This window comes from Hibiscus syriacus, unplaced genomic scaffold (assembly GCF_006381635.1).
Source record: "Hibiscus syriacus cultivar Baekdansim isolate YM2019G1 unplaced genomic scaffold, ASM638163v2 tig00110332_pilon, whole genome shotgun sequence".
Lineage (NCBI taxonomy): Eukaryota > Viridiplantae > Streptophyta > Magnoliopsida > Malvales > Malvaceae > Hibiscus > Hibiscus syriacus.
In genome coordinates this window covers 8,439,902-8,463,160 of record NW_024062688.1, presented here as the reverse complement: position 1 = coordinate 8,463,160, position 23,259 = coordinate 8,439,902, and the positions used below count along the sequence as shown (strand labels likewise).

The 23,259-nt window shown below is 33.0% G+C and overlaps 2 protein-coding genes across 3 annotated transcripts; both read left to right on the top strand.

Moving 5' to 3' along the window:
• The first annotated feature begins 135 nt into the window (after positions 1–135).
• LOC120119704 (protein argonaute 16-like) lies at positions 136–12,490 on the top strand. 2 transcript variants are annotated; one of them, XM_039139515.1, is made up of 26 exons: positions 136–637; positions 1,327–1,639; positions 1,785–1,892; positions 1,980–2,650; positions 6,679–6,900; positions 6,987–7,192; positions 7,294–7,503; positions 7,616–7,752; positions 7,845–7,936; positions 8,004–8,101; positions 8,211–8,376; positions 8,481–8,597; positions 8,680–8,787; positions 8,881–8,943; positions 9,133–9,246; positions 9,335–9,503; positions 9,569–9,681; positions 9,774–9,911; positions 10,004–10,134; positions 10,856–10,921; positions 11,303–11,366; positions 11,560–11,671; positions 11,748–11,821; positions 11,936–12,030; positions 12,110–12,141; positions 12,243–12,490. In XM_039139515.1, the coding sequence occupies exons 1-26, from the start codon at positions 149–151 to the stop codon at positions 12,410–12,412; spliced, it is 4,278 nt and encodes a 1,425-aa protein (XP_038995446.1). In that variant the 5' UTR covers positions 136–148; the 3' UTR covers positions 12,413–12,490. The 2 variants fall into 2 exon arrangements, with proteins under 2 accessions (XP_038995446.1, XP_038995447.1); XM_039139516.1 differs by lacking the exons at positions 136–637; positions 1,327–1,639; positions 1,785–1,892; positions 1,980–2,650 and adding an exon at positions 5,361–5,451.
• A 5,660-nt stretch (positions 12,491–18,150) lies between these two features.
• On the top strand, positions 18,151–22,231 carry LOC120119231 (TBC1 domain family member 2A-like). The gene is made up of 8 exons (XM_039139078.1): positions 18,151–18,840; positions 19,595–19,711; positions 20,160–20,338; positions 20,457–20,550; positions 20,657–20,734; positions 20,868–20,969; positions 21,393–21,621; positions 21,971–22,231. Exons 1-7 carry the CDS (start codon positions 18,358–18,360, stop codon positions 21,519–21,521), a joined length of 1,182 nt encoding a protein of 393 aa, XP_038995009.1. The 5' UTR covers positions 18,151–18,357; the 3' UTR covers positions 21,522–21,621; positions 21,971–22,231.
• Positions 22,232–23,259: the final 1,028 nt, after the last annotated feature.

Sequence of the window (23,259 nt, the reverse complement as noted above, 5' to 3'; positions counted from 1 at the left end):
ATTTTATTGGTCATTTTGGCAAATCCAAAAAAAGTTGATTAAAATCGTATATTATAAGGTATTTTTGGTCACTGAGGTGATTTTTCTTATAAAAAGGATCCAAAGCTTTTCCAATCAGATAGCTGAATTTGAAGATCTAAAACTGAAAATGGCAGCTGAATTTGAAAGGCGTTGCGAAGGAGGAGGCCAGGGTCCAAGCTCAATTGTAACAATACCCACACCTCCACCATCATCAAGACTATCTGAAAGAAAGCTCAAAGACAAATGCTTTAGGTGCGGGAATCAAGGTCACTGGGCACAAGATTGCCCTTCCACCACTACCCCGACAAAGAATGCTTCGTCTCACCCCTCCACTCCTCCACCGGACTTCCACCACTTCCCCGTGCTGCGTTGCCATTGCGGTGTCGCTTGCACGCTTTGTGTTTCCCGCCGCGACGTTAGTTTTGGCAGAAGGTATTATGCTCGCAACTGCGACTGCGGTGCTGCCAAGGGGAGCTGGTCGGGTCGGAATTTTTACAAATGGTGCGAGGATGTCAAGGCACCTCTGTGCAGGTGCGGCGCCGGAGCATGCACGATCAATTTCCGGGAAGACAGCTTCGGGAACTATGTTAAGTACTATACTTGCCGTATTAGAACTGTATGTTCATTTCTCTCCATCTTTTCCTCCATTTTGGAGACTGGGTGGGCTTGATTTTGATAAAATTTTCATTCTTTTTAGATCCATATCTCTGTTTAGATCCCAAGTTTTGTTAATAGAATTGGGTAAATTTGGTTCTTTTTGTTGCCATGTTTCTGTTTAGCAACTGTGTCATTTGAAGCACTCCAGTAGAAGATCTGGGCATCGAGGATGAATGTCAACTAAACTAATTCTCTTTGTTAGAAATGATGAAATTTAAGTTTTTTTTTGTTTGTTCTTGGGTTATGAATTGTTTTCTTTTTCCCTATATTTTATACCCACAATTAAACTACATTGTTTTGTCATATGCTTGGGAATGCGATTTTGGTTTTCTGGAACAAGATTTTTGGTTCTCATGCTTTGATCTTAAAAAAATCAGATGATGCTAAATCGAGATTCTCCATGATTTTCAATCTTTCATTTCATATAAATGAACATTAATATTAATTCATAGAAGCTCAGGCATGGCATTTTTAGTTATATTTATCTATTTGAATAATGTTGACCATGGAATTTGTTGTTCTTTCTTATTGTTTTGAGATTGATCAGCATATTAGGAATGCTAGTTATCTATTTATCATATCATTTTGCATTTACGATTTATCATTGCTGGAACTGTTCACTGGAGTCTAATAATGATTATTACATAGGGGCATGGATCGTGTGGTTTCTTGCTTTTTGAAAGTTTTCCAAGTTCATTGCCAAGGTCTATGGAGATAGATACAGGACGATCAATATCGACCCCTCAGAATGGGGAGCCACACCACAGTAGGAGTTGCAAGGATGAATGTTCCATACCCAGTTCCTCTAACAGAAAATTTTCTATTCATGAAGTCGAGACAAGCAATTTTGCCGTAGGGAAAGGGCACTGTGTTTCCAGTCCAATGTCTTGGTCTGATATCCGTTCCCGTCAAAAAGAGTTCCAGAATCAGATGTCTGCTGCTAGGAATTCATCAAATGGATGTAGGCATCATTGGCAGGGTGTTTTTTGTGTATTTTTCAGTTGTTGCTTTATGATGTTATGCATTGCAGCTGTTTCATTCTTCATTTGTTGATTTCACTATATCTGGTTCTGCAATCAGGTAAAAGTTTCCAGTTTTGATGACAGGTAAAGCTCTTCAAATCATGGGTCGCTGTGTTCATGGTTGGGTTGGAAGGCTTGCTTTCCCTCCTCCTCGGGTCTTAGCAGATCCTCCTCTTTGGCATTTCTTTAGCTGTAAGTACGATTATAGACATGAATTCTATTGTTTCATCAAACCACAAGCTATAAATTATAACTCTAGTTTTTTTACTTTTTCAACAGGTCTATTACCTTTGTTTGATCCAATTTTAGTTTCTGAATATGCCAATATATCTGTTAGTGGAAGTTCAAGTATAATCCCTCGTGCTTATTCAAGTGCTGAAGTTGATGAAGAATCACAAAATGCGCTTGGGCACGATACTCCATTGCTGGCTGTTCCTTTAGGGACTTCAAGCCAAAAAAGATCGTTTTCTTCTATGCAAGACGGTGTAGACAATCCGATATGGAAGAAAGTTGGAAAGCATCTTCCGAAAGACCTCAGTCTTCTGGTGTCAATGGATCCATCTGATCATAATACCATATTTCTGACAGCGAATGATACTTTTGATGATTTGGCTAGTCTGTCGATTGAGTGTGAACCTTCCGCTGAGTGTTCAACGAGGTCTAATCTGTGCGTATCACAGGTAGCGGGAACGGAGTTAGCTCTCCAAAATAGCTGCAATCAGCTGGAGCCAACCATCCAGCAAAATATTAAACCAGTCGCTCAATTGGCTTCTCATTTTAAGGAAATGCTTCATCAAATTGGGGAACTTGAAACTTTTCTTCTAAATATTGCCAAGGATTTGGGGCAGTCGATGAGAAGCATGCAGGCTACGTACCAAGAGCTGACGAAAGCTTTGAAACTTCCAGAGGCCGAAGTCGAGCAATGCATGGCGGGGACAACAGTAGATGAGGTAAGAATTCACCTTAAGCTCAATATCTATGTTACTCAGACTTGCATACAAGTGTTGTTTATAGATATGTATTCGACACAGATTTTCTTCTTCTTCTTCTTCTTTTAAGTTCTTACCTGTGTTTGGAGGGTCAATCTCTACTCCTAGGATATATGTCGTACATGTTCTCTCCGGAGTACGTAAGTTTGATTTTATTAAACTTACGTGGCGTGATTTTATTAAAGGGACAGGAATGGAGTAGAAAATGGGGCAGAGGATTTGTAGTCATTTGTTCCGTACTTAATCATCATAATTCAAATTTCTATATTTGCTTAAAGAATTTAATACATCAAATCGCTAAACCAATTTATCATGAATTTAATTGTTAAAAAAATATTGTTCTCCAGATATATTAAGTTTAAGTAATTGAATTCATAAAGTATATGAATTATTAATAATTAAGATTAAGAAATAGTAATTAAGTTGTCAACAGCTTTTAAACATTAGACGATTATATGCTAAAGATCTACATAAATCTAATTTATTTCTAAATCAATTGATTGATAATTTATAATTGCCTCTACTGTCGGTGGCCATCATGATATCCACAATGAGAGGTTATTTTTTAACTAGCCTTTATGTGCAATGCTGAATAGGGATGGAGCGATGCGTATATTTTTAAAAACTTAATTTTTTTATTTATTTTAATTATTTTATCAAAAATTTATTTATATTTTATAAATTCATTTTTTTTAATGTTTTCTAAATTCAATGGTTTAACATAACATTTTGAGTTATCCTTAACGTTGAGCTTATTTTTTAATTTTTTTTATTAATATAGTGTAATTATAATTTGTGGTATCTGTTTTAAAAACCCTCAAACGTTTGATAACAAATATTTAAATATGATAGCTTTCCGATTATTTTGGAAGCTTTCATTCATATTATTTTATTTAACTAACATTTTTTAAGTTGGGGTGAAAGTTTAGATTTAAATATAGGATTTTCGATGTCAAGAATTGCACCAGTTTATGTGATATATATATACGAATGTTTTTTAAATCAACAAAATTATTAGATACCTATTTGGTTAGTGAATTGGAAAATTTAATGAATATTAGATAATTTTAACATAGTTATATTAGTGACTTTAAAATTCATGTATATTATATTTCAAATATAAAATTATAATAAGTATCAACTAAACAAAACATAATACACTTCATCATTAAAATTTATATAACAAATAATAATCAAATAACAAATTTTAAATTAATATTCCCAAACATAGTAATTATATGTTACTAATGATATTTATTTTTGTAAAAGTGCTAGTTGTTTTAAGCACAAATTATGAAATTATAAAAGAGATGATATTTGACAGTATACATAGAAACAATGACTCTTATTAACCAGAGTTACCCTTCTCTATCACCTTAACCCAAAGAGAAGCTAGAGAGGATCTGAAATGCATTATGAATTTTCAGGGAACCGTGTATTCCCCGGCATCTCAAAATTCATTTCCACTTGAGCTCTTCCCACTCAAAACCTCATGCAAATGGTCTTGTAAATACTCAAAAACGATTTTTATCATACTTTTGTTGTTATTCTTTTGTTTTCTGAGCTCTTTGAAGTCTCTTGAAATTTTTGAAGCTTTCGAAGTTTCATATCTTTTAACCAATTAAAAACCTTTAACATAACCACGAACAAACCCACATAACCAGTTAAATTTATTATATGGTGTTCAAATCTATTCAGTCTATCAATCTACAAATAATCATTATCACTTAAGGTCTAACATCAATATTAAGTCTCAACGTCTCAACCGTAGCCTAGAGGGAGTTTAATGGCAAGTTCCCCATGATGGTACAGTGGCATATTCTTCGGATTTTGGTTCGATATGTGAGGTTATACAAGTTCATGATGGAGAGTTCATGGTGGGCTTCAATAAACATCTAGGTATAACATTGGTGCTTCAAACGAAATTATGAGGAGTTTATGAGGGCCTTAAGCTAGCTTGGTTTTATTGCCTCGAGAAGATTCAACTCCAAACAAATAATGTGGAGGTCTAGCTTATATCCTCCTCTGATTCAATACCCTCCAGTCCATACTCGCTCAAACGGGCAATTGCTAGACATCTTAGACCACACGTCTACTCTGAACAAGCTTTACGTATGAAATTAATATGATGGCTGGCTTTGCCAAAGTTCCTACTTTCTCGAATGAGTCCTTGGTTATATTTAACACTGTTCCTAATTCTTTAGAGACATCTTCTTAGAGATTTGCATGATCATCGTATCCGCATAATTAGATTAGTTGATATAATGGCTGATGCTTCCTCTTTAATTAAAACGAAAATTAATCATGATCGTTAAACATTAATTTAATTCATGATTTAATTGACATTGGTAGCATTATATCATTTACTTGGAACAGAAGGAATGGATCCGGGCAGTTGATAGATATTTATAGTTAAACCTTCCTTAAACCAATTAGAATCTACGATCTCATCTTTTTAGCAATTAGGGTTGCACAAGGATTGTTGTACGAAAGGAATTATTGTTCACCTAAAAGAGAAGATATATCGACTAATATCATCTTTTGATTAAAAAGATCAACGGTGTAGATCACCCCAAACATTAAAACCTAAAGTGTTGAACACTACATACTAAAAGAACCCTTCTCTATACCGGGACTATTTATTTCAATACTATTCCCTTAAACCCTCCATTGTCGCTCTCTTACCGAGTCAAAGACCCGATTCTTCAGCTCTTCCCTTCTCCTCTTCTTCTGTTCAAAACCCTAGAAATTCTCTCTCTAGGGTATGGTTTCTGGTCCTTTGTTGAATATTTGATCGTTGTTCTCTTTGTTTTTTTTTGGGTTTTTCTGGTTCATGTTTTTTTTTTCTTTTGATTTTTATGCCGATTTTGAACTGCATTGTTGTTTAATGCTCAGCTATTTATTTCTGTAGGATTTTTCTTTCTTTCTTTCTTTTTCCATGACTATTTGCATATTGCTGTGAATTTTAACATAGTTTCTTATTTAACGTTGGTCATTCCGAGACTCTGTTTTTAATACTCTGCTATTTGTTTTTGAAGTTACAATGTCTTATAATTCCGATATGTTAAATCATCGTCCAAGCGATTTTGACTTTATATATATATATGTGTGTGTGTGTGTTCTCTCGTTTCATTTGATTTTGTTAATCCGAGCTGAAAAACTCGACTAAGAAAATATTTCATTGAAAGAGGCTCTTACATTGTTGTTATTTCTTAAAATAAGCTGTATTTTGCTAAACAATTCTGTACCCTTTGTTTTCTTTTACTTTTTCCACCCTGCTTTTCCTCCATTGTTGAGCCCAGAACAATCGAAGGGTGTGCTGATTTCCCGCCTTTTATTGTTAAATTCGAGCATATATTGCTGGGCTTCGTAGTCTTTTCTTGAAGTGCATGTTCTAGACATGGGTATAGGATAATTATATATGCCACTCACACACCCTAATTTGCAGTCACAGTCGTTCTAAGTGGAGCTATTTGGTATTTTTGAAAAGAGAAAGGGAGGTTTTTTCAGATATGACTTAGCTTTTGGTTTTGTGCTCTTTAAGGACAGTTATGTAAGTATCTCCTCCTTTCGAGGTTATCTTTGCATGCTATTGAAAATATTGGTTTCCGGTCGAATGAAAATTTAATTACCCTTGGATTTTTTCCGCATGATTTCATGTTGGTTATCATCTGTATCTGATCTAATATGCTGGTTCGGAAAATTTCTAATATTGGGCTACTAGCTCGTCACATATTTTCTATTTATTTTCTATATATATTCACAGTTTTTTGTCTTTAAGAAATATTTTTCTGTGGAATACTTCCTTGACAAATTAAAATATTTGAAGCTATTCATCAAATCAGGGAAAATGTTTAACTTATAAGATTGTGTTCCTGTGGAGATTCTGACATTTTGCCACACCATAAAATTTGTGTAGTCTTGTACATCTTAGTTGTTTGCATGTTCACTATATTTGTTTGGTAATGCCCTCGCTTATTGATCTCTAGATGGAGAAAGGAAGAGTCCCTGAAGAAGAACTTAAATCCTCTTCTCTGCCTACATTGCCACCAACAATACCATCCAATGTGAAGCCAGAGAGCTTGAAGCCTCCCAAGTATTCTATTGTCAGTAGGGGTGAGGTCGGGACTAGTGGACGAAAGATATCCTTGCTTGCTAATCACTTCAAAGTTTCTGTCAGTGCCACAGATGCTGTATTTTACCAATATACTGTAGGTTTATTTTGTGTTTCCATTCTGTTTTTTCCCCCTGGATGTTCACTTTTATGGATGAATTTTTACTACAATGTGATTTGCAGGTTACCATTTCTTCAGAAGATAGGAGAGTTGTTGAAAACAAACGTATTGGGAGAAAACTTGTTGATAAGCTTTACCAAACATACTCTTCAGAACTTGCTGGAAAAAGATTTGCATATGATGGTGAAAAAAGTTTGTATACAGTGGGTCCTTTGCCACAGAACAAGTTTGAATTTACAATAGTGATGGAGGAATCATTTGCAAAATGGTATATTCTTTCACTTCTGGCTGAACTTAGATTTTAAAGGTGTTAGAATCTTGATATTAAAAGTTTTGTAACAATCACTCACTGTCTGGTTGTGAAACCAGGAATCCTGATGCTGGTGGTGGACCTCCTGAGAGTGGCAAGAGGACAAAGTGTTCTTTCCTGTCAAAGACTTACATAGTAGAACTAAGCTATTCTACTAAAATACCTTTTAAGTCAATATCTCTTGCCCTCAGTGGAGTTGAATCAGATAACAGGTCTCAGGATTCTTTAAGAGTACTCGACATCATCTTGAGGCAACAAGCTGCTGACCGGTATTTAATTTTCTAGGACTTGTTTGGTTCAAGACCTTACCCATTTTCACTGAACCAAATGTGTTTGCCTTGCATATCTGTGTGTACTGCTTGGCCTGTTTTGGTATTTTAGGGGTTGCCTTTTGGTGAGACAATCCTTCTTTCAAGATGATTCAAGGAATTATGTTGATGTTGAAGGAGGTGTATTGGGTCTGCGGGGATTCCACTCCAGTTTTCGTCCCACCCAAGGGGGCTTGTCTCTGAATATGGGTATATTTTCATTTTTATTCATTGTATCTATACTTTGATCCAAAAACTTTTGATTCTTGCCATTATTTTTCATCCTTAAATTTTTGTTGCAGATGTAACTACGACTATGGTTTTAAGGCCTGGACCGGTATTTGAGTTTCTAAAACAGAACCTGAATCTAAAGGATGATCAATTCTGGATGAAGGTAAGAAATCAACAACAGAAAAACTTCATTACTTACCGTCTGAACATTTAAGTTATAAATTCTACAGGCCAAACGAATTTTGAAGAACTTGAGGATTAAAACAGTACACCGTAACATGGAATTCAAAATAGTTGGTCTGAGTGAAAAGCCCTGTTCTGAGCTATAGTATGTGCTCATTTTCTGGACAATTTTTCTTTTCATAACTTCTATCTGTGTTCTTTTTCCATTAAAGATTATTGATTCTGGTTTTATTCCTGTCTTTTATCTCATCTAGCTTCCCGATGAAAGTTAAAAATGGTGACTCTGGTGAGGCACAGACTGTTGAGATCACAGTGTATGAGTATTTCACCAAACATTGTGGAATTGAACTTACATATTCTGCGGACATGCCATGTCTTGCTCTTGGTAAACCAAAGTGTCCCAACTATTTACCACTGGAGGTCTGCCAATTTGTTACTCTTGATAAGCATTGTGTTTTTAATTCATCACACTACACAGTTATCACACGTGTAAGATACTGACATATAATTTTATGGCGTTTTAGCTCTGTTCACTTGTTCCACTCCAGCGGTATACAAAAGCATTATCTTCGAATCAAAGAGCAACCCTGGTAGAAAGATCCAGGCAGAAGCCTCGGGAAAGAATTCAAATTCTTAATGATGTATGTTTCTTTGCCCATATGGCATTAACCTTGTGTTATTGTGTCTTGAATACCACAATTTTGTGCTTCTTCAAACTGGCAGGCTTTGAGAAATAACAAATTCAATGAGAACCCTGTACTCGTTGAATGTGGAATTTCCATAGGTAGGCAATTGACAGAAGTTGATGGTAGGATCCTAGAGACTCCAAGGGTATGTGTTACTGCCACTTTATGTCCGGAGAAAGAGAGAAGTTAACTTTTCCATTGTTTCATCATAATGAGACATCTTTGTTGTCATTAACAGTTAAAGGTTGGTAATCACGAGGACTGCATCCCACGAAATGGACGTTGGAACTTTAACAACAAGGTAGTGTTAAGAGAGATTTTTGTTCAAAACCCATCATTTATGTCACAGTCTACTTTGTTTGTCTAAATTTTACTTGCTAGCTGCTGTGCTTCAAAGTTTGTCTCACTTCTGGTTGTCATACTATGGCATTTGATATAACAGTTTGTGTTAAAATATTTATATATGCATATTCTCTCCATTCCTATGCAGAGACTTCTGGATCCAAAAAGAATTGAACGTTGGATTGGTGTAAACTTCTCTGCTCGTTGTGACCTCAGTAGAATTTCAAGGGATCTAATCAGTTGTGCAAGAAACAAGGGCATTGTAGGTTATTCCATATTTTGGTTATTATGCCGCTATATAACTTGTTTAGTATAATTATTTTCTTATACAAATGTATCCATAAATGAAGGAAATGGAACGCCCACACACACTGATTGAGGAGGACCGACAGCATGCTGCTAAAGCCAGCCCTGCTGCTAGAGTGGAGGCAATGTTTGAGCAGATAATAGCAAAGCTTCCTGGTCCTCCTGACTTCATTCTATGTGTCTTGCCAATGCGAAAAAACTCTGATATATATGGTAAGGCTTTTCGGGTTGGTTGCTTTACTTGATTATTTAACTGACATTTTCCATGCTTTGTCAAGGACCTTGGAAGAAAAAATGTCTTTGTGATATGGGAATTGTCACACAATGCATTTCCCCTGGAAAAATTACTGACCAATACCTCACAAATGTACTACTTAAAATCAATTCAAAGGTAAAATCTTAAATCAACACATTTTCCCTAGAGCAAATAAATAATTGTTTTAACGTTTATGTTGATCTACACCTTGTCTGTCTTCTGTATAGCTTGGAGGAATCAATTCTTTGTTGGAAATAGAGCGACCCTCAAATCTCCCGTTGATTAAAGATACTCCTACATTGATTTTGGGAATGGACGTCTCTCATGGCGCCCCTGGTCGATCAGATGTCCCATCAATAGCTGCAGTAATTAGTTTATGAAATTTTTTAAAGCATTATATATATTCCCCTAATTTTGTGTTTCCATATCGAACTGTTAAATCTACTGTATCTATCAGGTTGTTGGTTCGCTCCATTGGCCCTTGATTTCAAGGTACAGAGCATCTGTGAGAACACAATCACCAAAGATGGAGATGATTGAAGCTTTATATAAACCAACACCAGATGGAAAGGATGATGGTATTATCAGGTAATCTAATAAAATCATATCATGAACTCCCATGTGTTCTGATTTACCTTTAAGGGCTTCGATATTCATTACTAAAGTATTTCATGATGGTTCTGATTTGTTTTTCGCATGATTTGAAAGAATTTCAATTTGTGTGGTTATGTTAGAAACAAGCCCCAGATGAATATTTTAGTCAAATAAACAGTTTTTAACCCCATCTCTGACGTTATTTCTTATATACTTATTTTTAATTTTAAATGCCAGAATGAATAGTCTTACAATGCATTAAAATGTATTTTTCATTTATTAAAACCATATAATGAATTCCCATGTGTTGTGATTTACCTTTATGGGCTTCGATATTCATTACTAAAGTATTTCATGATGGTTCTGATTTATTTTTCGCATGATTTGAAAGAATTTCAATTTGTGTGGTTATGTTATAAACAAGCCCCAGATGAATATTTTAGTCAAATAAACAGTTTTTAACCCCATCTCTGAAGTTATTTCTTATATACTTATTTTTAATTTTAAATGCCAGAATGAATAGTCTTACAATGCATTAAAATGTATTTTTCATTTATTATGTTTTGATGCGCCATTAATACACAACTTTTATCATGAGTTGATACTGACATGATGTATATACCCTTGGCTTCTTTGGTGATGAAAAATTAAAATGAGTAATACGCTTTTAAGGCTAATTTAAATAAAAAATTGAGTTTATTTTCTGTGTTGCAAGGGAATTGCTTCTTGATTTCTATAGGACAAGCGGTTCTCGCAAACCGAAACAGATTATTGTCTTCAGGTATGTACACTTATGCCTATAGATTTGCAGTCATCGTATTACATTATTGTTTGAATGAGTGAGTGAGTTTGAATTTAAATTAATCATCTGCCTTCTGTTTTTTTAAGGAAAATAGAAATAATCCCTCCCCCCCCCCCCCAACAATTAGCCGATCATATTCAGTTTGCTTAAACAATTTGATTACTTATCACTTAATTGCATAAATAGTTATTTTTAAAATGTAATGTTTGTTATGCGCCATTAATACACTCAACTTTTATTATGAGCTGATGATACCAACAGGATGGATGTTAATATAGCCTTCCCATTGTCTTTACTCCTTATTGCTTTCTGAATTACTTTCTTATCACTTAATTGCCTAAATACTTATTTTTAATTTAGGGATGGAGTAAGTGAATCACAGTTTAACCAAGTATTAAACATTGAGCTGGAGCAAATCGTCAAGGTACTAAACCAACATCACCCCGGGAACGGGATATGCGTCCTTTGATGTTTGTAATAAGCTGTGAGAAGTACCTTTGTCCTACTATTTTGTGCAGAACCTTTTTATGTTATCTGATTCTGCAAAGGTTTAGTTGTGGACCTCTTCTTTTCTTGGTAGTAGTTGATTCTTAGATGGTTAAACATCCTTTTTACAGGCATATCAGCTTCTGGGTGATTCCGATGTTCCGAAGTTCACAGTGATAGTTGCCCAGAAGAATCATCATACTAAATTATTCCAAGCTAGTGCCCCTGAAAATGTTCCACCAGGTTTGCTGCTACTGATACTTCATTTTCCTCTTTAGTTGATTTACCGTCTCTCTCTCTCTCTCTCTCTCCTCATCAGGGACGGTTGTGGACACAAAAATTGTGCATCCAAGAAACTATGATTTCTACATGTGTGCTCATGCTGGGATGATTGTAAGCTTTACTGTTTCTAAAAAAAGTCTCTTGAATCTTGCGATGATATGAGAAAGCAGGGTCTTTTTATCGATTAATGGTTACTCTGCCGTTGCATTGTTTCATCTCTAACAGGGAACATCTAGGCCAGCTCATTACCATGTCTTGCTAGACGAGATAGGTTTCTCTCCTAATGACTTGCAGAATCTCATCCATGCTCTTTCCTACGTGTAAGTTTTCGATCTGCCATCTCTAATGTCGTAGAAACATACCAAATGTTTTTAATCATTTATTTTTCTGCAAATGCAGGTACCAAAGAAGCACGACAGCTATCTCGATAGGTTTCGTGGATCCCCCCCCCCCGCGGTTTCACATTCAGCAAGTCATTTGTTTGTATGAATCATCATAATGGTCATTCTCATTATTGTTTCCCTTTGTGCAGTGGCTCCTATTTGTTATGCTCACCATGCTGCACATCAAGTGGGTCAATTTTTGAAGTTTGATGAACTTTCAGAAACATCTTCAGGAAACGTGACATCAGCAGGAAGTATTATAGTTCCAGACCTCCCAAGGCTGAAAAAGAACGTGGCAGCCTCAATGTTCTTCTGTTGACAAGCTGCTGTTAAATACTACAATTCTAGGCTAACCGTCGATAGTTTTGGCTAGGCTAGGTTATACAATAGAAGCTACTTGTGGAATTATTTTTTGTATTTATTAGTTAATTATATTATAGATTTAATTTTTTTGTTAATATTTTAACTCACTTATATAATTGAATTAACACAATTTAATAAAACAAAAAGTTGAATTCGATACTTTTATTTGACACGTGTTTTACACCTTAAAAAAGTATAGATTCATACTATTTTTAAAAAAATACTTTAACCTATAACAATTTACTGTATGGATTTAAAAAAAATACTTTTGTAAGTAGGAAAAAAATTAAATTTACCAGTTATAAAATATAACATTTATATTAAACAATAAAGTATTACTCCATAATGTTTAATATATTATTATTAATATTATAATATTTGAAAAAATTACAAAATAAAAAAAAATCCTAAACATTATTTTTTGCGATTTTCTGTTCCTCCTTTTTCGGAAAAATCTGTTGAAAATCAGAACATAAAATTGCCAAGTCTACCTTATGACCAGCTCAAAGCTGAAGGCAACAAATCTATATAAATATTAATCACTACTCTTTATGAACGGTAAACTCAAAGCAGAGAACACTTTGGATTCACCAAAATCCCACCAAAACAATCAATTAATCGCTGTTCCTTCCATCATTTCATATAAACAACAAAGAAAAGAGAAGCCAATGGCCGTGACAAGAAGAATGATTGTTTTTATCATCGTAACATTGATCCTCGGCTTTTTCTTGGTTCAATCCTGCAATGGCCAAAGTTGTAGCATTGCGAACCCTGACGATAACAAACAACGATCGTGCCTCGATGTACCGGATGACGAAGACGATTTCGACGATACCTACGAGATCGTAGGCAACAAGAAAATTTCGTCTGCGATGATCATCGGAAAATAACCGGACGGCCTGCTGCAGATTTCTACGTTCCAAGCTTTTGGAGAAGCTCCCATGGTTCTAAAAGTTGGCATTTTCTTTTTCTTTAGTTCTTCTGTTGCTTGTTTCAGTTTTTGGATTTGTTTATGCGTTAAATTAGATTTGTAGATTTTTAAAATAAAATCAAATAAAAGTGAGCCTTTTGTTAGACCAAAAACAAAAGTTTTACATATACCACACAGATAAGTTTATTACTTTACTATAATATTAGATTATCTTATTATTGTAGTTACACTGATATAATATTCTTTCTCACATAACATGAATTTCTTTATTTTTTAAAGTAAATAACATGACTACAATGTCGGTTAAAAAATTGAAAACAACATTTTAATGATTAATTTTATCAAAGAAAAACAATAACGGAAAACTGTTTTTATAAATAGATTCACTTAAATTCGATATTAGTTCATAATGCATACATTTACTCCTCAAATCGCATTTGTTAAAATATATTCTAAAAATTTTCATCTAAAAGTATTGAAAGAAATCCAAATGAATGTACTTCTTAAATTCATCTATAAATAATTTTACCTATCAACTAAAAAAATACATATGGTATATGGATTTTTATATTGTATATAATAATATATCGTGTAAGAATAAAAAAAAGGTGTTATGAAATAAGTTTTCATTAAAAATATATAAAAACAAAGTGTTAATATATTAGTCGTAATCGTCCCTTCGGGGAAAAGTCGACTAGTTACGACGATAGGGATTTTTCTTTTGATTTTAAAATAAAATGTTGAGAGCCGCCATTTGATTTTTTTAAGGTGTGATGAGAACACATAAAATAAGGTAATTTTAATAAAAACACTTTATTTTATCATAAATACCAAGTTTTAGTATGTGAAAACTAGAAATCAGGCTCGAGAGTCAGTTATGCGGGAAATGATTAACACCCCCACAACACCCAGGAATTGGTACCTAGTCGATTACCCTATATTTAAAATTGAAAATTTTGAGTTTGGGGTTTTATTTAATTTAAAAATAATTATAGATGATAAATTTGGAAAAAGATGTCGGTTTACTAAGACCAATAACGACGACTCTCGATCATTTCATGCGAAAGCTTCGTTATTGATCTAAGTAAACGAACATTATTAATTTTTTATGAATATTTTCTTATTATTTTAAAATCAAGATGCAATCAAACAATCATTTAAAAACCTTATTATGCTATGTGATTTAATTAAGTTAACCTCTCATTTAAAGTGTCAAATTATGAAAAAAATAAAAAAAAAATCCTAGAGGATTAAACCTGGAAATAGAGGCTCTAATATTAATCTTAATTGATTTTAACTAATTATTTAATCGAATAATTGAAATAGTCCCTCAAACATTTTAATGATAGAGCTAAATCAAATTATTCCCTAAATTAAAGGACTAAAGTGAAAATAAACCTAAAGTGGAGGTTCTAACTAATAACCTAATTAATTATGTCAAATGAATATCTAATTAAAAGTTCAAGGACTAAAATCTGATAAATCTAAATCTAATGGCTAAATTTGAAGTCTAAGGCTCTAATTATGGACTAACTTAAAATAATTAAAACTAAAAAATTAACTCTAAAATCTTATTAATTAAAGAAAGGCCTAAATTTAACAGAATTTAATTAAAAGCAAATAAAATCAAATAAATAAGAAAAATCTACAAAAAATGCATTTAAACATATAAAAAAACAAAACATGCTAAAATTAATAATACAAATTTAATTAACAATAACAAAGTAAATTTAATAAACTAATTAGTACTAGGATTAATTAATAATATAATTAATTTAGGGATTAAATTATAGTTAACAAATAGGTTCAGGGTCCTAATGTGAATAAAACATCAAAGTTCAACATGGTGACTAAATTGACATAAATAAACATTAAGCATTCAAATTGAAATAAAAAAAGGATCAGTGACCGACTTGTAAACACATGACAAAGATTGGATGGTTTTAAAGAAAATAACCCAAAAGTTAATACTAAATGGAAAATAACAATATGAGGACATCAATTTTAAAATGAATGAAATAAACATAAATTAAGGACTATATTGCAATAGGAGAAACTTGCGAAGGAAACGGGGGATTAGACCCTTGAACCAAAATGCATAAATATGGATCCAAAACGACGTCGTTTTACCGAGGGTATAAATGGACTTATCACATTTTCTCATTTTTTTTCTCTTTCTTCTCTCTCACTCTCTTTCTATGTTTTAAAACTCTCTCCCTTCTCTTTATGTTTTCCAGAATCCGGCGAAGAGCTTTGCCACCGACCACAACCAAAGAAAGATTCAAGGATTTCAACCCATTAATTAATTCAAGTACACTTCTGCATTTAATGTTTCTTATTCTTAATTATTTGGCATGATTAGATCCCGGTTAATTTTCATAATTATTTATAATTTTATTTCTAACATTTGTTGGTAAATTTTGGAATGACCATCCAGCTCAGTTGGTAGATCACAATATTTTTAACCTTAAGGTCGTGGGATCGAGTTCCATGGAGGGTATTTCATAATTTGGAGGTCTCCTACGGAAGCTACTCTCTCAACTTAGTGTTGGAGATAACCTACTATCTTATCTCCCCTTATCCCATTACATATAGGAACAAGGGACAACCATTTTTATTTGTTGGTAAAATTTCAACACAAAGAAGGTAAGAATCATCTTCGTAAACTTATGAGCTTCAAAATGAGATGATTAGAGAGGGTTTTACGTTTGAGGCAAATCTAAGAGCATTTAGAACAAATTTATGTTTTAAAATTTGTCTTTAATGTTTATCTTGTCATTCCAAATGATTAGAGCCTTCCCTACTTATTGTTTGATTAATGAAAGCTATCTAGTATTAGAGACAAGGAGAAGATTAGAAAAAGTTCAATAAGAAACCTTCATTTAATGTTAGAGTTAAGATAGTGTATTTCTAATATTTTAATATATCGTGACATTCATAAATGTGATACTTTCTGTATAATATATATTTTGTTGAGTTATGCATGTTTGGGAGCTAAATTAGTGATATTGATGTTGAACATATTATAATTTATGTTAAATGAATGGTTTAATGCATTTTTAAGTGCTTAAATTATACTTTAAATTGAATTTTTGTATCTAAAGATTTTTTTGTTAAAAATAGATAGCTAACGTTTCTAACATTATACTTTTAGATGCTCGGGCATTAATTGTTGTTAAAAAATTATATTAAGTGACACGTGTCACATTATGATAATTTTAAGAATTTTTATTTAAAATAAAAAACAAAAAATATATTTTTTTTATAATTTACAACCCAATTTTTTTTAAATTACAAAAAAATCTTAAAAAATTAAAATATCTTATTCAAACCCATTATCAACCGCCGATTGTCATTTCCAGCCACCATCGTCAATGTTAAATAGTCACCCAGTCGGCGGCGTCCACCCAGTAATCAATCATTGTACTTAATGTCATCTCAATCCTTTATATTTCTAAAATCCCTAATCCTTTAAAACATAATCGCCGATTTATAAAATCTTTAATTTTTGTCGCGTAGATTTACAATTTTTTTTATCTTTACGCGCATTTGAGCTTGGAATCAACTTCACGTGCGCCATGGAATCACCTATTTTGAACTTGGATTTAATTTCAACCAAACTAATTTGATGGTGGGAGGGGGAGGTGTTCACTAGGATGGGAAGGGAGAGGAGTTGATTTTTTTTAAATATATATTTTATATTAAAAAATTTAAAAAATATAACGATAAACACCTATAAATATAATAAAGAAAATATTAAACACTTATTTTTAATAAATAAAAATTAGTTATCAAAAGTCAATTTAATATATAATTTATGCACTTAAAAGTGTATCAAACCTAAATGAATTTATAGTAGTCCTCTAGATTCTATAAAGAGTATGACCTAAATTATAATAGATAAAGAGGTTTTGAGGTGATTTTTGAGCTTTAAATAATTATTTTTAGTTATTGATAGTACATGAATATATGATAGACGTATGGATAAATTGTATCGAGAAGAGAAGGTATCAATGTCTATGTTTGAAATATTGATATTGTTCTTTTCGTATGAATATTAAACTTTGGTATCAATGTCATTAATAATATTAGGGTTTCAATTTGTCAACTCAGTATTGATATTGTCCAAAAATACAAATATCTTAAGGTTGAGTGTAAAAAATATTGCATGGTATGCACGAATTAATTTATCTTAATTGTTAAAGGAATTGTCGTTATTTCTAGATATCATTATCAAATAATTAAAAATATTTAGAATATATATTACTTATAATCACCTTGAATTAATAAAATATTTGCATGATGTATTTATGTGAAAAGAGTATTTTATCCTAAAAACGCACAAAGATGATATATTTATAAAAATATAATATTCACGTAGAATGTTAATGTTGTCAGTCATGATAAACTACCTGTTGAATGTTATCTTCCATGGGAACAGTTGGGATTTCTTTATGCAGAGAGAAGAAGATGAATCCAGCTCAGAACCTCGTAATTTCTTCATATTCTGTTTCTTTTTTTCTGGTCATTCAAATAAATAAGTAAAAGAAATTCCTTTTTTTAGAAAATTTTGTTTCATTTTGTTTTTTTTCTCTCTCTCTCTTATAGAGGAGGAAAAAAAAATGAAGTCTGCGCTTTGCTTTGTTTGCCGTTTTTTTTATTTTCAGCTATCGGGTATTTGAAAAAAAATAAAAAAAAATTGATTTTTTTTTAATATATGAATGGGAAAAGATTGATAGCCATCCAAATGTGTGAGAGCGTTGTCCTCTGGTAGATCCAAACTTGTTTTAAATCAAACCCATTTGAAAGAGTTTGAATTTCTGAGCTTGGAAGCTCCAATTAATTGACCATTTTTCACGGTTTCAAAATTTGTAGTTTTCTCCCATCTCTGACACGACCCTGATAACCCATTTCTTCTTTTCTCTCCATCCATCCATCCATCCATCCATCATCAAAAAAAGAAGGGGAAAATGTATGGTGCCCAAAGCAAAAGGGACATTCCCTTGGATTGGCAGGCACAATTCCCCATCTTAAGGCAAAGCATCCACACGAGGAGAGCAAATATTATTGTCAAATTTCAAGACCTTTATGGGTTCACGGTGGAAGGCAACGTGGATGATGTGAATGTGTTGAATGAGGTGAGAGAAAAGGTGAAGCAACAAGGGCGTGTCTGGTGGGCACTCGAAGCAAGCAAAGGGGCCAATTGGTATTTGAAGCCGCAGGTTTCTTCCGCGATTGGATTGAAATCTTCACTCAAGTTGTCGGGTTTTGTTAATGCCATTGCATTGAAGAAACTTATTAGGAAAGGTATTCCCCCTGTGCTTAGGCCTAAGGTTTGGTTTTCACTTTCCGGTGCCGCCAAGAAGAAGTCGTCGGCGCCTGAAAGCTATTATAATGATTTGTTGAAGGCCGTTGAAGGTATGGACACGCCTGCAACTCGTCAGATTGATCATGTGAGTCCTTGAGTTTTTTTTTCATTTTCTTAATTGGAAATTGTCTTCTTTATTTCCTGGATCTTTGTTATGATTCTTGATCTTGGAGTTGGTGTTTGTCTTGGTCTTTTCTCGAGAGGCTTGTTTGGTTACTTTTTGAATAATGAATTTGGAATTGAAAATGCATAATCTCTTATGATGGACGTAAATGCAAGAATGATTTTGTTTCCATGGACTAATATTAGGAGTAATCCCTTTATAAGGTTTTTGATCTTTTGAAAAAAAGGTTTCTTTTGTAATGAAAATCTCAAGAGGTTCTAATTGAAAACATATGCTGTTGAAAATGCAGAATTATCATGTATTCCAATCAAATTTGAAGATCTTATGGGATTTTCTTGTGTTTTTTCAGCAGTAATTGAATATAAAATAATAATATTTTTTATGAAGATATATACATAATCCTAACAGAGATCAATGGTTTCAAATGTCTTGGATGTGAAGTTCTCAATGGTCTGGGGATTCAAATACAGAAATGAGAATACTGTCATTTGGTCCTATTGAGTCTGAAAAAACTAATAAGTTTATCTTTCAAAAATACTTGTGAAAACTCCTAATGAATGTGAAGGTCTAACACATAATTGTTGACTGGATATATCTAAAATTGTGATTTAGTTTATTGATTAAAGTTTCTGTATATTGAATTATTATGGTGCTTCATTTCTTTTAAATTAGGTTACTTGGTTGAGCCTTTATTTTATTATATGTATTCTTGCAGGACCTTCCACGAACCTTCCCTGGTCACCCATGGTTGGACACAGTAGAGGGCCATGCAGCTCTAAGGCGTGTGCTTCTGGCGTATTCTTTCCGTGATTCTGATGTAGGCTACTGTCAGGTGAGTTCATAAATTTTATGATTGTCTTACAGAATTTGATTGCATCTAATTTTCATGGGGCATAAAGGACCAGTGATCATGCAAGCTTATCACTGCCAAAGTTTTTTGAAGTTTGATATGTAAATCATGCCTTTTTTATTTTTTTTCTACAAGCCCTAATCCACTGAAGAGGAAAATAAAACTTCGATTTCGGTCATTTTGTCCAAGCCTTTACAGTGACTTAAGTTTAGACCTGAATTAAACCCCCATTGTTCCCTGTGTTTCTTTGATTACTTTTGTTATTAATTATTCATATCAAATTTGATGTTGGAATATTAATAAAACTTATCATTCCAAAATACCACTTTCACTTGGTCCCTACTATTGCCAACTTTATTTTTTTGAGTAATCACATATTGATTCTACATTTTACGATTTCATTTTAAGACAAAACTTGTTCTTGGTACAGGGATTAAATTATGTTGCTGCATTATTATTGCTTGTCATGAAAACAGAAGAAGATGTATTTTGGATGCTTGCCGTCCTACTTGAGAACGTTTTAGTTAATGACTGCTATACGAATAACTTATCTGGATGCCATGTTGAGCAAAGGGTTTTCAAGGATTTGCTTGCTAAGAAATGCCCAAGGTATTTTGTGAGAATTAACTTGTTTTAGTTATGAGCATAGTTTTGGTTAAATTAATCTGTTCTAGCTCTACGTTTGGACGGAACTAACCTTATTAAAAACTGAACTAAAACGCTGCAGTATTGCTACTCATTTGGAAGCAATGGGGTTCGATGTCTCACTTGTTGCTACTGAGTGGTTCCTGTGCCTCTTTTCTAAAAGCTTACCTTCAGAGGTAACAACGATTTTACATTACCATATATACCCCTTCTGTTATAATCGATGTCAATTTTATTCGAAGTTGCTTTCTGACTTCTCTCTCTGTTGATCTATTTGTCCAGACGACTATGCGGGTATGGGATGTTCTTTTCTACGAGGGGGCAAAGGTTCTTTTCCATGTAGCTTTGGCTATATTTAAGGTGCCAATGTCTTTTTCATTTGTTCTTTTGCATTCCATTACAAGATAATTTCGTTCAATGTTTAGTCCTAACATGGCCCAGTTGTCAAAACAATGCCGTGGGAGCTAAGTTAAGTTTTGGTTTGCTTTTTCAGATGAATGAACATGAATTGCTTCTAACGCATCAGGTTGGTGACATTATTAATATATTACAGAGAAGTACCCATCACCTTTTTGACCCTGATGAGTTATTGACGGTAAGATTTGTCGTTGTTTGTTCCTCCATTGTTGTTTTTCTTTCGTAGCATTTCGAAACTGCTTTGTCATTCTGTTCGGAGAAGTGAAATGACTAGCAACCCTAGTTCTTGACAGAAACCCGATAGGAGATCATGGCATTTCATAGTTAAATCGAAGGGTCCGGCTCCCATCTATTGCTTTTGTCTGTTATTTTCCATTCCATAGTTAAATCACCATTAACTTGAATGCGTTTTACAGTTATAAGTGTATCTTCCATGTTTGAATGGAAATGATGAGTTTACCCAAAAGTAACAAACCAGATCCTAATCCGAATCGAACATGGTAGATTTCGTTATTTTAGGGGTATGGTCTTGGTGTATGAAAATCTGTATCAATCTTCCTTCACAAACAATCAAATGAAACCTTGCTTTACATGTGTGCAGGTTGCATTTGATATGATGGGATTCATGACGACAAACACGATATCAAAGCAAAGGAAAAAGCAAGAAACGGAGGTAATGAAAGAGCTCGATCTGAGATTGAGAAGGCTAAACTCCATGAATGAGAAATAAAAGTGTGTTGTGTAAAAGACTGGGAGTTTGTACATCAAACATCCTATAATGGAGAAGAAAATGAAAATTACTGGCATGCATTTCTCTATGGGAAGGACAGGTGAAGAGATTGCTTTCTTTTTCCCTATTATATTTTTTCATGATGTTTTAGGCCATAAAAATGTAAAATTTCAATTCATAGTCATTATACATCCCAATGTTCATTTTATTTATTTCCCATTGGTCTTTTTATCAACAAAAAAAAAAAATCTCAGGGTCACTCTTAATAAAACTGTTTGGAGATATCATTCTAAATATCACATTTAATCGGTTCAAAGTGCTTTCATTCTCCACAAATATTATCTTTTAATCGTCCCAGACTATTAAAAAAAAGTATCGGAATAAAAGAAATGGAGAATTAAGCCGAGGTTAAATAGCTGAATTAGATTGCATTTTTTGTGTTTTTCTAGTTGGACTTGCATGGTAATGAGTGAAGTTGGCAATTGAAGCAGTGAAGTCGGATGTCAAAGAAAGATGAGGCAAATGGTGCTCTTGAAGATGCAGCGATGTGGGATTGAAATGAAACCAAATTGGGGTGTGCTTGCTGATTGAGCCATAGATAAAAATGGAGGTTTTTGTTTTTGGTTAGTTTTTGACATAGGACATTCATATGTATTCCTTTAATCAATATTGGTATTTTGAGTTTCACTTAATTTCGAACAAATTGTAAACCCCCCCCCCCCCTCCCCAAAAAAAAAGGGATAAATCTATATGACTTACATGGTTATTTTATCTTATGTGACTTTTCAATAAGAATAAAAATTCTATAAATTTTTTATATAAAAAATCAATTAAATCTTCAATACAAAATAATTATCCAATTTATTCAGAGAAATTTAAAGAAGCACACCTTCAAAATTATTAAAGAATCTATTTTTTTTTAATTTTATAAAATTAAAATAATTGTAAAATATATAAATATTCAAAAATAATAAAATATTTACATATGAAAAATGTTTTAGAATTAATATGGTCATGCTTAGTACAAAACATTAGAGAAAATATTAAAATCAAGAAATCAAGAAAAACCAATGCTGATAATAGATCATAATATTAAATAAAATTAGACGGAAGAAATGGGATAATGAGAAATGGGATAATGATCACTTGGACCATGCTATTCTCATACGCTTAATATCTGGTCCTAAATTCAAATTTTTTATGTTAACTCTTTATTTTATTGACAATGTTTACTCTGAAATTTTATTTATATTCATTTTATATAATTTTTTTATTAATAATACATATATGTGTCCATCTTAAAAAAAATTAAATCCGCTATTAATCCTTATTTCCCGACTCATTATTCTTCGTACCATATCAATCAACTTAAAAAATTGGATTTCATCTGCATAAAATAGGAATCTCTTTTCTTCTTTTTTTTATAAAAGATAAAATTCTCGGTTTATTTACTGGATTTCTCGTAGAGGCAATCGAGTGGCTGACTTCGTGACCAAATCAACTTGTTGTGAGGATTTCTCTCTTCATTTACTAGATTTTCCACCGACTAGAGTTCTAGATTTATTCCGGGAGGATGAATCGGGATCAGTTCATTGTGATGTTTAATGGATAGTGTTTTCGATATTTCTTGTTATGTTTTGTCCTCTTAAGAGTTATGTGTACTATTTTCCTCCATCTAGACTTAGGGAGATTATTAACTAGGCACACATAATTTTTCCCATATATGATTTCTTCATCA

Excerpts from the sequence above, each read along its gene's own strand:
- LOC120119704 (XM_039139515.1), top strand. The coding sequence starts at position 149 with ATGGCAGCTGAATTTGAAAGGCGTTGCGAAGGAGGAGGCCAGGGTCCA. Across the intron at positions 6,901-6,986 it reads CTGTATTTTACCAATATACT|GTTACCATTTCTTCAGAAGA; the intron begins GTAGGTTTATTT and ends TGTGATTTGCAG. Across the intron at positions 7,193-7,293 it reads GAGGAATCATTTGCAAAATG|GAATCCTGATGCTGGTGGTG; the intron begins GTATATTCTTTC and ends TTGTGAAACCAG.
- LOC120119231 (XM_039139078.1), top strand. The coding sequence starts at position 18,358 with ATGTATGGTGCCCAAAGCAAAAGGGACATTCCCTTGGATTGGCAGGCA. Across the intron at positions 20,551-20,656 it reads CTAAAAGCTTACCTTCAGAG|ACGACTATGCGGGTATGGGA; the intron begins GTAACAACGATT and ends CTATTTGTCCAG. Across the intron at positions 20,970-21,392 it reads ACCCTGATGAGTTATTGACG|GTTGCATTTGATATGATGGG; the intron begins GTAAGATTTGTC and ends ACATGTGTGCAG.